The 17,001-nt window shown below is 44.6% G+C and overlaps 1 protein-coding gene across 5 annotated transcripts in view; it reads left to right on the top strand.

The window, feature by feature from the left end:
- The window catches only part of FANCD2 (FA complementation group D2), a 55,782-nt gene that overhangs the window by 16,501 nt on the left and 22,280 nt on the right, over positions 1–17,001 (top strand). For all 5 annotated transcript variants that reach the window (XM_064453899.1, XM_064453900.1, XM_064453898.1 and 2 more), the window contains 11 exons: positions 1,111–1,242; positions 3,281–3,388; positions 4,775–4,884; positions 5,768–5,828; positions 6,541–6,666; positions 8,012–8,085; positions 8,174–8,314; positions 8,632–8,732; positions 9,020–9,135; positions 12,714–12,822; positions 14,721–14,819. In XM_064453899.1, the coding sequence (XP_064309969.1) occupies positions 1,111–1,242; positions 3,281–3,388; positions 4,775–4,884; positions 5,768–5,828; positions 6,541–6,666; positions 8,012–8,085; positions 8,174–8,314; positions 8,632–8,732; positions 9,020–9,135; positions 12,714–12,822; positions 14,721–14,819 (1,177 nt within the window). The remainder of the gene's footprint in view (positions 1–1,110; positions 1,243–3,280; positions 3,389–4,774; positions 4,885–5,767; positions 5,829–6,540; positions 6,667–8,011; positions 8,086–8,173; positions 8,315–8,631; positions 8,733–9,019; positions 9,136–12,713; positions 12,823–14,720; positions 14,820–17,001) is intronic.

Here is a 17,001-nt window from a genome sequence, read left to right as displayed (position 1 = left end):
GCTTTGTTCTACAATGTATGTCATGATCCTTTAGGGGGAGAGGATTTAAGGCTGTTGGAAGCCTTTGGAGAGAGGACTATGCTGTAGAGTAGGCCAAGCGGAAGAGTCACAGTAAGTGACTCGAGCACAGAGACTGCTAGGAGGAGCAGGGAGCAAACAGGCAGACCTCAGAAGTGACAGAATGAAAAATACTTCTGGAGCAGAGGGGACTGTGCTGGGTTTGCTGCAATTCAGAAAGCAAGCAAGTGGACTGAGATCTAGCCAGGAAGTCAGGACTGGCTGCCAGGGACACGGAGGAGATTTGTTCATACATCCATATTCCTGTTCTTTCTTACCTAGTCACTTTGAGCATCCTCTGTTTTCAAAAACCATTGTTATAATTTGTATTGAAACTTTTTTCCCTTTCCTTGGATAACTTACTGCGATGAAAAAGTTTACACAGATTTCCCTCAGAACTCTGACCAACTTGGACTCCATCTGCATACTCTGAAATAATCATAGGCTAGACTTTAAGCTCTGAGTATGAGTTCCTACAGTTTCATGCTGATGTCAGAAAATTTCGGGATAGAATACAGCTCTGCACAACTTTTTTAATGTATTTGCACTTTCTTGGGCACAGTATATTTATAATTAAGACTGTTTCCAGTGTTGTACCTGTATGACTTATTGCAGCAAACTTAACAAACAGACAAACAAAAAAGCAACTGGGGGAAAGCCTGAGATGTGAAGGCATACAATGTCATCTGCAACAAGATAATGAGTCTAGTAATATTTTGAGATGTTAAGAATTTCAAAAGAAATATCATCATATGTGATGGTAGCAAAGAGCAGAAGCTGCAGCAGTGTTAGCAAGCAGGCAGGAAAAATTTGGTAAAGAGCTGCTTTATGGAATCGTGAGATCTTTTAGAACTTAATAAAATTCAGGCTCAAGGAGAAAGATATCCACAATATTCAGGAATTAAAGGGCAAACTGAGTAGGGACTTAAAATAATATCGTTGAATTTCAGGATGATTATCTGTACTTCATCAACGTATTCCATAGGAGCAGAACACGGCAGGTATTTTTCTGTTCACATTTCACTATGGTTTCTCTGGGGGCTTTTTCCTCAGGAGGTTGTGACTGCTTTGGTGACTCACATCTGCAGTGGAAGTGAGACAGAATTGGACATTTCTCTGGATGTGCTCACTGATTTGGTGACCTTGCACACATCCCTTCTGATGCGCTATGCCACCTTTGTGAAGGTATGAATATTTCTTGGGGGCATACTGCATTTCAGGACCCTTATACCCCTTTGCCCCAGATCCAGAATAGGTTAATAGTTTTCAGAAATATAGGTAATGGAACAACTCGTACCTGTAAAGCTATCTTTCTTGAGAAATGCAGTGGTCAAAAGTGAAAAGGTATCTGCTATGAAGGGGTAATCTGTAAGACTCTATGGGGTTTTCACAGGGGAAATTGAGACAGACAAAGAAAAAAGTTACCCTTCCCTGTAACTAGAGAATGCTTACATTGCAGGTGTGGAATGACACCCATGGGGGAAGGAAAATGCTGACATTATTAACATCACCTATTTCAAATACTTGGTAAAAACCTGCCCGCTTTGTGGACTGCCTGTTCTACCACACTGGAAGTATTTGAATCCTAAACCAAAACTCCTGGCAGGGATGGGAAAAGACTTACGTCTTAAAATTTAAAAGAAGAAAGTACTCAATGGGGAGAAAATGGGTTCTTAACTCCTAAAAGTGACAAGCAGGGTCAGGCCTGCCCAGTTGGCTGTTTCCAAAAGTAGTAAAAGTGGAGATTAAGGGAAGAGCAAAACAGCAAGGCAAGCATGTAGCAATACTTTTCTTGAACGCTGCCCCATCTGTGGTGACTTGTAGCTTATGGACATCCTGTATTTAAGAGCCCTTGATGAGTATGGATATGTGTATTCCCTGCACCCCTCTCACTTTTTTGATGCCCACTTGGTGTTGGTGGACTCCACAGTTTAAGTACACACTGTGGGAAAGCTATATACTTTTTTCTGTTTAGCTGGTTGATTGTCAAATTTAAATTACTTGCTTAAATATACTAAAAAGGCGTTAAGATCTGTCATAAGAATTTGCAATGCAATCTGTCACATATTCAGTGGGTATAACAGGAAGAAACGGGACTCCCTTGCCTCCTGGCACAGGGAGGATGTGATGAGGACTCAGGGTTGAAAGTAGCCCTTGAAAGAGACACCCTAAAGCTCCTGCTCATAATTGAATGTGTTGTCAAAAGTGCAATGAGGAGTACTTGCCCACTGCAGTCTGCTGAGAGCTGTTGACCTTCCTCCTGACCTTGTTTGCATGTTCTTGTGCTGGTAGATCATTTACAGATTATGGTTAATATGGACCAATCTTTGGTACTTTACCAAAGCTTGTATGTGAAACACATTAGTCAATGCTCTGGCCAGACGTCAAGGTCTGGCATTGTACCATGGTTGGCATGCTTCTCAGAGGTGGTTGAGACCCTAGCCAGTTATCTGTAAAAAGATCTGTAGAGCTGCAGAAGCCTGGCATGTTTGACACTAAGCTGAAGCCTCTCCAGTACAGAGAGAACATACAGATTACAGATCTTAGCACAAATCATCTCCCCAAAGAGCTATTTTTTAATATTAAAACTGGGTGAATTTTCTTGAGGAATGTGAAAGTGCTGATCTAATGTCACTCAACACCTTGTTTCAAATCCTGCTCGAGGTTGTCAAGTAGTAGGAGAAAAATAATGGCAGCAAAGTGCTGTGTCAGTGGCAGGAAAGCTAGTGTGGCTCTGGGAAGCAGTTGGACTGTTTTTTCACTGAAGCAGTGGAAGAAGAAATATCCTGAGAATGCCAGACAGCACAGAAAATTCCACCCCTAAATTGTTAACAACTCGACTGTTACAGGGCTTGTAACAGAAACGTTACCAAAACCCCCGTAATGTTCATTTTGTCAAATACTTTGAATGCTGTGACCAAACCTGTGATAGAAGATAAGTAGCTGTCACTAACGGTATTGAAGCACTCACAAAATCCTTATGGTAGCCAGGTTGTTCTTCCCATTCAGCCTCTGATAAAATGAATTGCAGTAACTGAGGCCAGAGCAATAGTTCTGCATTTATGTTTCTTTAATTTGAATGCAGCTTTTTCCTGTCTGCTTTTTCCTGTACAAAAAAGGTAGATTTAATTGGCTTCCCTGCAGTTGACAATTGGTATATTACTGGGAACATGGAAAGGGATCCTTGATATATCTGAGCTAGTTTATGGCTTCTCTCTTACAGACCATTTTAGACTCTACACAGAAACTGAATCCATGCCAGATCCGGAAGCTTTTTTACATACTCAGCACATTAGCATTCAGCCAGAGGCAAGAAGGAAGCTATATTCAGGTAAGGAGAGACAATAGAAAGGAGTTCAGGCTGTACCTCGGTCCTTTTTGCTAAGTTAACTTCCAGAGGTTTTGTTGTGCAAATAGTGGCCTCATCTATGAACAGTGATTGATTGTCAGGATGTTCTTCAGCTTAAAATTCTCTTCTCCCCAGCTGGCTGCAAGCCAGCTTGTGGCTCCAGACTTTCCTACTCTGTATAGCAAGGACTCATCACAGTGACTGCATATCTTGCATCTTTCCCAGAAAGGTCCTCTTCTTTTGCACATCTAAGAAAGGTAGAGTTCATAGAAACATTGGTGGAAGGGGACTGATGGCAGTATCTAACCTAACTTCCCAGTCAAAGTGGGATTGTCACCAACATGGTATTGGGTTGGCTGTAGCTTTGTCTAGCTGAGCCTTAAAGACTTGCAAAAGTGTAAATTCAGCTGCTACCAGGACACCCTCCTGGTGTGGCTACGCTTTTTTAGCCTCTGGTCAGCTGTTCCATTGTTATCTCTCAAGATGACGGCTTTCTTGATTAGCATCCCTCTGCCAGCAGTGCAGGTGCAGCTTGGATTCCCATGGCTGATTTGCTACACACTCTTCTGTGCTTTACCTTCAGTCTTTTTCAGTATTAGACTTCTTATCCAGAAGACTGGTCTCCCAACTTTCCTGAATCATCACACTTCTATGACTGAGCATGCTTCGTGCTTTCAGTGTTAGGGGACCTCTTAGTCTATCATTAGTGGCCCAGACTTTAAGAAGTCTTCAAAGCTGCGCCTGTTTTGGGAAAGTGCAGCCGATCCGCTGCTTGCACAGCTGTTGACATAGAGCACGCTGCATTGAGACTTGCTGTGGGCTTAAGGAGCTGCTGTAGGGAAGCCTTTACAATTGTGGAGGGCATGTTTGCCACACCCAGGGGACAAGGGAGACAGCATGAAGAATGTCTTAATCCCAGGTGTCTGGTAAGCTGTTACCTGCAGCTCTCTTTGGACCTTCACTAAAAAGCTGCTTCACCCCTCAGCCTTCTCAAGTTGACAGTGTTTTGGAAGGCAGCTCTGAAGCTGCTGTTTGTGTGTGAACAACTCCAAGACCATTTGCTATTTTTTAATGTATTCTTCTATTAATTTTAGCTGAAACCTGTACCAACTACATATTCTGTGTAGCAATTAGAGCAAAGTCAAAGCAAGTAGCTTTTAGTGCTGTTTGCAGCCTTACCTAGACTTGTGACCAGTATTTTCATAATAAAGGAAATAACAGAACGTATGTTGCTTTTGCAAAGCTGTACTGCCAATTAATAGGCCCCCTGCAGCCTTTGGAGATGACATTAAATGAAGATGCCAATAGAATTGTGAGTGATGCACACAAGTACCTTGGTGGTAACATGGCCTGTGTCTTTCTTTTTAGGATGATATGCACATGGTGATCAGGAAATGGCTCTCCAGCACAGTTCCCAACCACAAACAAATGGGGATTATTGGTGCTGTTTCCATGATAGGCAGTGTGGCATTAAAAAGGTGAGAGAGAATGTGGCAAAGATGAATTTAACATGTTTTCAGTTCAGACCAAACCTGGAGTGGGACAAAGGAAGGAGGGCATTGCCTTCTACCTCATGCACATCTTGGTCAAATCCAGAAACTTAAACTCTTCTCTGCAGATTGTAGTGTTTGGTGTTACAACCTGTTCAATACTTCTCTCCTGCTAATCTCAAAGGCATCCTGAATTTCTTGTTAATGCCTATTCGTGGATACCTTGACTAGCACCAACAGGACCTATTGCTTGGGAAAAGATTTGAACACTGTGGTGGGCTAACTGCAGATCAGCTTCTGACGCTAAGGATGAATAACCCAGCATGCTCCATGTTTGAATACAGGGAAATCTAACAGTCCTCCTTCTTGCTTCTCTTTTACTGATGTGCTGGGCATTGGCATGACAATTTCCAAAGTATTATATAATTTATGAACAGCATTCATAAACCAGTCAAATTCCTGATAAGAGCTGTGACAAAGATTAAAGCACCTGGAAAATAAGAATTTTACTAGTTTGGGAAGCATTACATAGCTTGCTGATTTTGCACTTCTTAATAAAATGCTTTTGCTATTTATTAGGTAAAGAGAAAAGCCAATCTTAGCTCTAGGCCCTGTGTCAGTGGACTTCATTATGAGGATGACTAGAAGGCTTTAGGTTTCAACAGGTTAGAAGAAGCATATAATTGAAGAAGGCATTGAATCTTATCCCAAGGCTCCGAAACAGCAGCAGGTCTTTTCCTGATAATGTTCTAAAGAGCGTCTTTTTAATGCATAATTCCCCAGTTTCTGGAGAGAGAACCTGGTGTGTGTGATGGGTTTTGCTGTCTCTTAAGTGTTGTGCAACAAAAGGAGTATTATCAATTGCTTTCAGAAATGAAGGAGATGGTAGTTTGTTGGAGAGACCAGAGCTGAACAGCGAACGTGATGGGCAGGTGAGTGTCAAGAATGGGTACATACTGGGGCAGTGTGGGAGAGAGGGAGAGTGTGGTCAACAGGAATTGTGACTGGAATCACAGTCTTGGATGAAGTAGTATGTGTGTAGCTTTGCTAGGCCTGGGATTCTTGTACAATGACTGCAGAATCCAGAATCTATTAAAATGGTTTAGGAGAAACAAAGATCTGTATTAAGAGAGCAGCTGCTGGTCTTGCCTATTTTTAGTCCAGGACAAGCAGTGCTGCAGCCATCTAGTGAAAGTCTTCTATCCAGACGTTATTTCAAACACAAAAGAAACAGGACAATCTGCTTCAGTGAGCCAAAGGCAACCTTCACCTTTCTCTCAGCTTGGCAGCAGTGCCTTTCAGGCCATCTAGAGAAAGCACTTCTGCTGTACAGGGTTGGCCTAGCCTTGGCCTTTTTTCTTAATGCCTTTTGAAGAACCTTCTTCTAGGCTGGCACTCTAGGTAAGGGTGGTCCTGGGCAGACTCTTTAGTGTTATTTCATAGTGGAGCTGGGCCAGGACCTTAAAAGACCCATGTTCCTTCTTAATACTGGGTCTTTGCAAGACCAGTCACCATGGGCTGTTACCCTGGAGATAAAGCTTTGGATATGCCTCAAAGTAAATTAACGTAAAAGGGACTCCAGGTAAAAGCTTGAGTTGGATCCATTTACCGTACCCGTTTCTGCAGACTTCTCTCTCCTTTTAGCTTTCTACCTTGCTGGACCTCGTGGGCTTCTGCTGTGAGCAAACACCAGAGGTCTTAGCTCTGTACTATGACGAACTCGCCAATTTGATCGAGAAACAGAAGGGGAATTTGGACTTGCAGCTCCTGGTATGTTGAAGAGTAGTTTGAACTTAATCGCTTAAATGTATTCTTCAGAAATATGATGTTTTTCAGGCGTTGGCAGGACAGTCGTCTTGAGGATTTCACTCCAGTCTGAGAACTCTTTTTTGTTCTAGGCATGCTTAAGGTCCTGTAAGAGATTGAGCAGATACAAAAATCCTCTTTCAGCACTCTCAGCTTTTTTGATTGTGGCAGATACCTCATTGTGCTTTAACAGCTTCCTTTATGTGAACTTCTACATGATGACAGGGAAGCCTTTTAAAGGAATTTAAATGACATTTCAGAGCATGCTTTTAAGTTTCAGATTCTACTTTTATCTATAAATGAACTTTAAACTTAGTCTGATCAGAAGCCAATTTCATTACTATTAAGGCTATCTGCCTAAGACTTGGAAGAACCACAGTCATTTATGGTAATAAATAAATGAATACTATTTATGGTAATAGGAGAGGTTTGTGAAGGCCACTGGACAGCTCGCTCTTCTTGCTGGGGACTCTTTGCATGTGCGCTATGCTTGCCAGGAGGGTAGCAAGCTATCTTGGGGCCCAGGAGAAGACTGAAGGTTGCTGTAGAATTGAGCACTTTTTGTGGCACAAGTGCTCTTTGCACCCGCTCGTTATGGAGTGGAGGAACTGCATGTTAGAACAAGGGAAGGTGACCAGGGAGCTGTGAAAATGATGGCAGTCACTCTAAACAGCTCTGTGCCTAGGGCTAGAAATGCCAGTCTCCTGAGGTCCAGCTGAGTGCTCCAAGGAGGAAAAGCAAAGGAAGGAGGGTTTCTCCTTTTTCCTTGTTTCCTTGCAAGACTGAAATGTAAAAGCAAGCTAAGCTTCTTCTCAAAACTTTTGTGCAGACTTTTTTGGGTCTTTTCATTGTCTTTTTGTCCAGACTCTGTCACATCTATTACTTTACTTCTCCCTTAATTGTTTCTAACAATGTAAGCATGTGAAGTATGTGGGATGCATTGGGTGAAATAAACTTTGGCAACACTTTATAGCTATTTCGTTCTGATGATCGATCAGTTCTTAGGACAGAGAACTTCCCATGGCTGCCTTCCTTTTCCAGCTAGCTTCTCTGACTCTCTGCAGCACCGCAGAACTTGTAGACAAGCCAGTGTCCAAAGAGCAGGGAAGAAATCGGTTGTGCATGTTTAGCAATGTATCCTGGCTTCTTCTCTAAAGGCAGGCCTTGGCTCTCCTTGCAGGCAGTGGCTAAATTACTGTGACTGTTCCAGGATAGTTTTGCTTGGCCTTATCTTCTGTATTTTTCACTGCTGTTGTTGTTTTCTTCACTGAGCCCCTTTGCTGAGCAGGTTTTTTTCTTTTCTTTATAGGAGGAGTTTGGGAAGAGTTTGGTAGAGGACTTTCCCAGTGACTTTGTGGTGGATCTCAACCCCACAGTGGATGGGTATGCTAATTGCAGGCTAAGTATTTGTAATGTTTCTGTCACTGAGAGCTGAGTTTGCCAACTAGAGCTTGTCTGTTTTTCCTTGCAGTTCTTTCTTTTTCCCAGTGAAGTCCTTGTATAATCTGGATGAAGATGAAAGTCAGGGAGCAATTGCTATTAACCTCTTGCCATTGGTGTCACAGAGTGAGCTTGGCAGGGTCACTGATGGAATGAGTAACCAAAGTAAAAGGTACTTTGACACTTAACTGTGGGATGACTGCACGGATATACCAGAAGTATATCTGACCCCATTTTTTGTCCATTACAACAGTTTTTCTGTCCTTAAGTGCTCTTCCAGAAAACTGGTGATCACCAATTTTTAATATTTTTTTTTAACCATATGGTGTATTTCTTCTGCTCTGTGTCACTGGAACTTGGAAGAAGCAAAATAGAAGGTATAGGCAAGGTGGCATGGGGAGGACATAGGACATAATGGAAAAGTGATAGGCATTCTGGAGGTATATAAAACATAGGACCAGCTCAATTATTTTTTTTTTTGGTCCCTAGGGTAGTGTCACCAATATGTCTGTCTCCCTCTTTCCGATTACTGAGGCTCTACACTGGAGAGCAAAACAGTGGAAGCCTGGAGGAGATCGATGCCTTATTAGGTATGGGAAATGTACCTTTTAGAGAGTGAGTGTGTCTGACTTGTTCCTGCCCCAGATTGGCAAAGACTTCCTGTAGTTGTAGGAAGGATTGTGCAGTTTGTAAAGGAGGATGAGATGCTCTGTTGCCCACTAAGTGGGCACTTCATCTGGGGATAGAGTGGCTGACGAGGCTTACTCCAGATAGTCATTGGAATTGATACAGGCTTTGGTAAGAGACTTTATCCATACAAAGACCAAAGGATGGGTAGCAAACCCAGTCCAACATGTTTCTTCCTGCTCTGTCCCAGGTTGCCCCCTGTACCTGACTGACCTGGAGGTTGAAGGGAAGCTGGACTCTCTATCCAAGCAGGAACGGGAATTTCTGTGCTCACTCCTGTTTTATGCTCTCAACTGGTTTCGTGAGGTGAGTAGAGCCTTGTCTGCATGCTCTGGATATCACTGAGGAGTAGCACTTACAAACACCACCCCTAGGCTTCAGAGGTGCAATTATTTTTGAAGAAGAGTCTCTGCTCTTGGAAACCTTCTCCAGCAAGGTCCTGGTGATCTCTCCGTGTTCTCTTCATTATCATGTATCCTTCATCCTGCTGCTAGCAACAACTGGACAGAGGCACTAAGGACTGGCTTGCTGATGTGAATTTTACACCTGCTATTCAGCTACAGTCTGTACAGTCTGGCACATTTTGGTGTATGAAAATTGGTTTTGCTGTTGCAGGGAGGATGCTGTAAACCTCAAATATATGTCTATAAACTATGAGGTAATATATGTCTCAACTGTGAAGGAAACATCAGAAAAAAAGGTCAGTCTCATGATGCTGGAGACCAGAGGTGTCGCCAGCTGGTCAAGGGCACTGGTTGTTGCCTTCTGCTTGGCATGTGTGAGGCCCTGCCTGCAGTACTGCGACAAGTCTGGGACTCTTACTGTCATTCTGGAGTGAGTCCAGCAGAGGCCAGCAGGCTGATGAAGGGCTGGAGCACGTGGCGTATGAGAGGAGGCTGGGAGAGCAGAGGTTGATCAGCCTGGAGATGGGAAGCCAGAGGGGAAAGCATGTTGTGGCCTTTTACTCTGGTCTTCTGTTACCTAACAGAAAGGTTGTGCTCCACTTCCGGAGAAGCTGTGCTTTTCTTGGATGTGCTTGGTGCTCTACTAGAAAAGGCTTTAAGCAACCTGTTTAGTTAACACTGTTTTGAGCAGCGTGTTGGACTAGAGGCTTCCACAGTTCCCTGGCAAATTCAGTTGATTTTGTGTGCTTCATTGTATACCTCTGTATGCTTACAGGAGGGTGAAATGCAGTGCCTTCAAGCAGATTTGGACTATGTATTTGCTAACATTGATGGTCAGTGGGAATGTTCCCTGCTGGGGTTATTCTGATAAGATGAGCTATGTCAGAGTTGGTGCAGTTCTACATCCCTATTCCTACCTGTTCCTGCTCTTCTCCCAGGACTGCCTCTTTCCTGTCAGACCTGGGAAGGGACAAGGGGTCTCCAGAGCCACAAGCAGCACAGAAACCTGGCAAGGTGCTGTCTGCTAATTCCTCTTCTTCAGTTAATACTAGACCTGTAGGTGTTGCTTTATTGCTTTTTGTAGATTACACCAATTGTGTCCATGTTCTACTAGGCTTTTGAAGAGCTTTGTCAGCAAAGCTGACAGCAAAACCGCTACCCCGAACTTTAGAAGAGCAGACCTTGGATTGTTACGAGTCTGGTTAAGAGAGTCCCTTGGGAGGCAGTCCTGAAGGGCAAAGGAGTCCAGGAGGCTGGATGTTATTAAAAAAGGAAGTCTCAAAGGCGCAGGAGCAGGCCGTCCCCATGTGCCGTAAGTTGAGCAGGCGGGGGAGAAGACCACCTTGGCTGAATAGTGACCTTTGGCTTAACTCAAGAAAAAAAGGAGAGCTTACTGCCTTTGGAAGAAGGGGCAGGTGACTCAGGAGGACTACAAGGATGTTGTGAGGTTATGCAGGGAAAAGATTAGAAAGGGGAAGGCCCAGCTGGAACTTAAACTGGCCGCCACTGTTAAAGATAACAAAAAGTGTTTTTATAAATACGTCAGTGACAAAAGGAGGGCCGGGAAGAATCTCCCTCCTTTGTTGGATGCGGAAGGTAACCTTGCCACAAAAGATGAGGAGAAGGCTGAGGTACTTAATGCTTTCTTTGCCTCAGTCTTTAACAGTCAGACTGGTCATCCTCGGGGTTGTCAGGCCCCTGTGCTGGGAGATGGAGATAGTATGCAGAATGAAGTCCCAGTTGTTGAAGAGGTGGCAGTCACCGACCTGCTCCTCCACCTGGATGTTCACAAGTCCATGGGGCCGGATGGGATCCACCCGAGGATACTGAGGGAGCTGGCAGAGGAGCTCGCCAAGCCACTGCCCATCATTTATCAGCAGTCCTGGTCAACTGGGGAGGTCCCAGATAACTAGAAACTAGCGAATGTGACGCCCCTCTACAAGAAGGGTTGGAAGGAGGATACGGGGAACTACAGGCCTGTCAGCCTGACCTCGGTGCCGGGAAAGGTCATGGAGCAGATCATCTTGAATGCCATTATGTGGCACACGTGGGACAACCAGGGGATCGGGCTTAGCCAGCATGGGTTTATGAAAGGGAGGTCCTGCCTCACTAACCTGGTCTCCTTCTATGATAAAGTGACCCGCTTAGTGGATGAGGGGAAGGCTGTGGACATTGTCTACTTGGACTTTAGTAAGGCCTTTGACACTGTCTCCCACAGCATTCTCCTGGAGAAGCTGGCTGCTCACGGCTTGGACAAGTGCACTCTGCACTGGGTTAAAAACTAGCTGGACGGCCGAGCCCAGGGAGTGGTGGTGAATGGAGTCAAATCCAGTTGGCAGCCAGTCACGAGTGGTGTTCCCCAGGGCTCAGTGTTGGAGCCGGTCCTGTTCAATATCTTCACTGATGATCTGGATGAGGGGATTGAGTGCACCCTCAGTAAATTTGCAGATGACAACAAGCTGGGTGGAAGTGTCAATCTGCTGGAGGGCAGGAAGGCCCTACAGAGGGACCTGGACAGGCTGGATTGTTGGGCCGGAGCCAACGCTATTAGATTCAACAAGACTAAGTGCTGGGTCCTGCACTTGTGTCACAACAACCCCATGAGATGCTACAGGCCTGGAGACGAGTGGCTGGAGAGCTGCCTGGAGGAAATGATCTGGGGGTGTTGGTTGCTGGCCACCTGAACATAAGCCAGCAGTGTGCCCAGGTGGCCAAGAAGGCCAATAGCATCCTGGCTTGTATCAGGAATAGTGTGGCCAGCAGGAGCAGGGAAGTGATTGTGCCCTTGTACTTGGCACTGGTGAGGCCGCAGCTCGAGTACTGCGTTCAGGTTTGGGCCCCTCACTACAAGAAGGACATTGAGTTGCTGGAGCGTGTCCAGAGAAGGGCAACAAAGTTGGTGAAGGGTCTAGAGAACAAGTCTTATGAGGAGCAGCTGAGGGAGCTGGGGTTGTTTAGCCTGGAGAAGAGGAGGCTGAGGGGAGACCTTATTGCTCTCTATAACTACCTGAAAGGAGGTTGTAGCGAGGCGGGGGTTGGACTCTTCTCCCTAGTAACAAGCGATATGATGAGAGGAAATGGCCTCAAGCTGCACCAGGGGAAGTTTAGGTTGGATATTAGGAAAAACTTCTTCACCAGAAGGGTTGTCAAACATTGGAACAGGCTGCCCAGGGAGGTGGTTGAGTCTCCATCCCTGGAGGCATTTAAAAGAAGAGTAGGCGTGCTGCTTGAGGATATGGTTTAGTGGTGGACTTGGCAGTGACAGGTTAGCGGTTGGACTCAATGATCATAGAGGGTCTTTTCCAGCCTTAACGATTCTATGATTCTATGATTTATTCATGCAGTCTGGATGTCATCACACAGGCCACTTGTGCTGTGTTGTGTGCTTATTCAGGACTTAAGGATGTTATTCAGAAAAGAAAAAATAGTAAAAGTGGGTACAACTGTCCCTAAGTCAGTGAGTTTGGTTTGTATTTTTAGGTTGTAAATGCCTTCTGCGAGCAACAGGACACTGAGATGAAGGGGAAAGTTTTAACTCGATTACAGAACATCACAGAACTGCAGACTGTGCTGGGAAAATGCTTGGCAGGTGAGTATGAAACATTGGTATGTTCTGGGCCTGTACCAGCTTTAAAGTAGAACGTATTGCCTTAAATATCAATGGAGAAATTATATGGTAACACGTTTTTAGAATGGCTTGAGAGTTCATGCATGGGCAGCTATTTTTTTTCAATTTGTCTGAGTCCAAACTACCCTTCTCAATCACCACCTCAGTGACATCTCTTTGACTCTTCCCAGGCAGACCTGGCAGAATCTGCCTGAATATGGTGGACACTGGAGTAAACCAACCCCTATCCCAAAGAAACAGTGTATTTCTCCAGTATTCAGGTTGTAACAATCTGTTAAGGGATGTTATAAGCATCTGCTGCCTCCATCTGCTCTGGGCCCATGAATTCCTCCTGCCTGACTGCTGGAGCCCAGCATGGACACCCTGGGGTCTCTGTCCCAGGCCAACAGACACAGCTACTTGGACTGCCACAGACAAGGTGCTGCCTTCAACAGCACCTATGTATAGGGCTCGCATAAAACATAAGTAGAGATAGCCAAGCCCCCATCCTGCTCCTCAGCTGGGTAAGACTGAAGTTCACTAGTGAAGGCACACAAACAACATGCTATAGAGTCACAAGCACACGAATGTTTGCAGATCTCACAAGTACTGGCACAGCCCCTCTGTTAGCCCACTAGCCTGGCCAAATCCCAGGCCCTGTACTCACTGGCTGTTCTGGCTTGCCACTTGCTCGCAGTCACACACACTCAACGCACTCAGCTCCAGACACAGCCTGTGTGACCTGTAGAGACGCTCCCAAGAACTATGGCACCTTTTAGCTACTGACACAAAGACCCTCGCTCATTCCAGCTGCTGACATCATGGGCCCAGGGTGGTCCAACTCTAGTTGCTGGCCTAGTATTTACTCACACAGGTGTCACCAGTTGTTGGCATTTAGTCCTTGTGGCACATGTGCACATGTACACACACACAGATGATAGTGAGATTACACTGAAATATAGTTAAGAAAGTACTTAAGAAGATAGGACAGACTGCAGTGATCAGGCACAGGGTTCCGTCAGACGAGTGTACTGACTGGACAGTTCTACTGACCAGCAGTGCTGTACTCATGGTCAGTTCCTTTTACGCTGTTCCTGCCCATTCCCCTCTTTATTCCTTCCCACCCCACCTCCCTGCACATTCCTTCATTAATTTGCATAGTTCTACCCTTCCCCCCCATGAGAATATCCCAAATCCTCAAATTCCTCTTTTTCCTCCCATCTTATCAGTTACAAAGTCCAGGTGTCCATTCCCAAAGCTGTGCCTGGAGTTTCTTAATGGCCATCAATTACAAACTGGAGACTTCTGCTCTTTGGCATCGTCTCCATTATCCCTTGTCTACCAGGTTTGTGTCTGTCTGTCTGTTCTTGTTCATGGCTTCCCCCTTTACTTATTATCTCCTTTTATATTGAAAAGGTCTTTGATAAGATAAACATAATGAAGAATACACTGTCACTTTCCACATACCCTTACACAAGCTATCCATTAAGAGCTGTGCTTGTAAACCAACAGACCCAACTTTATCCGAAATGAAGGGGAGCCTCAACACCGTTCTACTGCTCTGAGAGCACTACAGGGCCAGCACAGAAAGGGCTCAGACATGCCAGAACAGCCTGTTAAGCTTCATCAGTGTGGACAGATGTCCAAGGACAGCTAGCACTTGTTATGCTCCCTGGCTGGAGGAATGCAAAGAGCTGTAATTCCAGCGCAGTATGGACATAAAATAAGGCTAATTGGAGCTAAATGTGCCTAAGCATAAGAGCAGAGAAATGTTCACCAGGACAATAAAATGTATGGTACTTCCTGTAGATATGTATCTTGCCTGTATTTTGTCATTCAGGAGCTGAACTAACCCAATATCTACATTTTGGCTCTTTCAGCAACTCCTGGCTATGTCCCGCCACCAGCTACTTTTGATTCTGAAGCCCTGGAGGCCGTACCATCCATTAACGCTGCTGGTCCAGTGAGAAAAAGGAACGGTAAAGAAAGTTTAAAACATTTAAGCAAACAGATGTGATGTGGGGTTTGACTGGCATATTGCACTGCAGCCATTGCACGTGTGTGTGCATAAAGCACAGAAATCCTGGCAAGGTCTATCTAGCTTGAGATCTTACCTGATCAACTCCTCTTCCAGCTGAAGTAGAGATGTAAAAATATCCTACTCCAAACAGGTGTTGGAAAGTCTGTCTCCTTGGGAAAGCTGATGCTTAGCATTTAACAGTGAAAATCCAGGGCTTTCATTGACTGTTTTTACCTGCCAAAGTATTTTCTGCAGCAGTAAGTTGTTCTGCCTTTGATGGGTTCATGCAATTGTCTGGTACTGAAGCTGTGGCTTGAGCTGCCTTGCAAATCCCTGACCTTTAGGTTGTACCTAACCGATCTCTCAGGAGCTTTGTCATGGCTCTACTGCACAAGGAAATGCTTCTTTCATCCTTCCCCATTGCTAGCTTCCACAGAGAGGAAACAGAACTTGCCTTTCAGTTTTTCAGGCTGAAGTAGATTTGCTTTGTTCTTTCTCTCTCTAGTTCTATTTCTCGTTTAGATTAACATTTCCTGGGAACATGTCTGCCTTTGAGTCAAGCTGGACAAAAATTCACATTCCATTCAATGAGAACAACTGGAGGAGCCCACAGATTAGACAGCCTTTTTCTCTTGTGCCAAACCCATTCTGCAGGGATGGGACCTGTCACGTTAAGAGTGATTAAGGCAGAAGGAAAGTTATGACTATGTTCTGCAGACAAGAGGAAGACCCATCACTTTAGATACTTGATTTTGAAGGAGCAGAAGTAAGTGCTTAGACTAATAAGCCCAGCTCAGATCAGGAGATGTCTTAGCTTAGCTTGCCTTGCCTTAAAAAAAAAAAAATCAGAGTGTTGTGACCATGGGTCACAGCCTTGAGAACATATAGATTTGACATCAACCTTGCTCCTCCTTCACGGGTGCAGCATCTTGCTGTAGCTGAGCTAAATTAAATAGTTTATTGCCAACAAACAGGGCAAGGCTTCACTCTCCCCCTTAGCTGCCTGATTTCTTGCCCTGTGTTATTACATGGTAGCTGTTTTGGCTAGTTACTTCTTGCTAGGTTAGTTTTTTGCTATTTTAACAATCTCTGCTTAACCAGGGATCAGGCTTCCTGAATCAGTGTAAGGCAAGTGTCAGGTGTGTGTGGCTGGGAATAGGAGAAAGAGGTAGGAGGAGGAGCAGGACTACTCCATAGCCATTAGATCAGCTCAAGCACTGCCATAAAGTATAGCCCAAGACTATTACTCAGAGGAAAGAGAACAGGGAGCTCCTTAGGAGAGACATATCAAATTCACTTTCCAGTCTGATTCAGAGGGTTTATTTATTATGACCTTCTCCTGTCTGACTGTGCTCTTCCAAAGATAATGCAATAAAAGATGCAGTTTCATTGATACTGCTTCACTTCATCTATGGCCTGGCCCCCAGAAAGGATCACAGAGATACAAAAGCAGAAGTCTCTGCTCATCAGCATAGCAGTTATAAAAGGCAGATGAAAGTGTATGCCAGACTTTGTACTTGTTGAGGGTTTCCCTGAGCATTCCCTTCTCCAGGTTGCTTATGAAGTTGAATAAAACTTACTCCTGAAGGACTCAATGGCTGATTCCATCTCTAAAGTGCATATTAAGTACTACCCTATGCTGCTTCTCCTCTAACAAGTCCAAGAAAGCACTGTTCCAGCTCAGTTCCTTAATAGTTTCTGGTGTAAAACCTTGTCAAAGTCTTTTTGGAAATCTAAATCTCTTCTGGCTGATGGGTGCCTTTTATCCACAGGATACCAACACCCTGGCAGGCTAGTGAGGCAAGGTTTTCCTTTGCAGAAGCCCTGCTGACTTTTCCCCAACAGACCATATATCCATGTGCTCAGTGATCTTATTTTTATTGTAGACAGCTCTGCCATTTTCCCAGTGATGGAGGATAGAGTCACCCGTCTTTAATTTTCTAGATTCTTGTTAGTTCCCTTTCTATTAAGAGGAATTATGTTCACAAGCCTCTGGTATTGTGGCCAGCAGTTCTGAAATGTTGCATTTGAACTCCTTTGGGGACTTGCGTGAATGTCACCTGGCCCTGGTGAATTACCGGCTGTCTGTTTGGCCTAATACATCCTATGCAATTACTTGAAATCAGTGTAGTTTCTTTGAT

Source organism: Phalacrocorax carbo, chromosome 6 (genome assembly GCF_963921805.1).
Source record: "Phalacrocorax carbo chromosome 6, bPhaCar2.1, whole genome shotgun sequence".
Lineage (NCBI taxonomy): Eukaryota > Metazoa > Chordata > Aves > Suliformes > Phalacrocoracidae > Phalacrocorax > Phalacrocorax carbo.
Note: the sequence above shows the minus strand (reverse complement) of the source record. Positions and strands in the feature narration are given on the sequence as shown.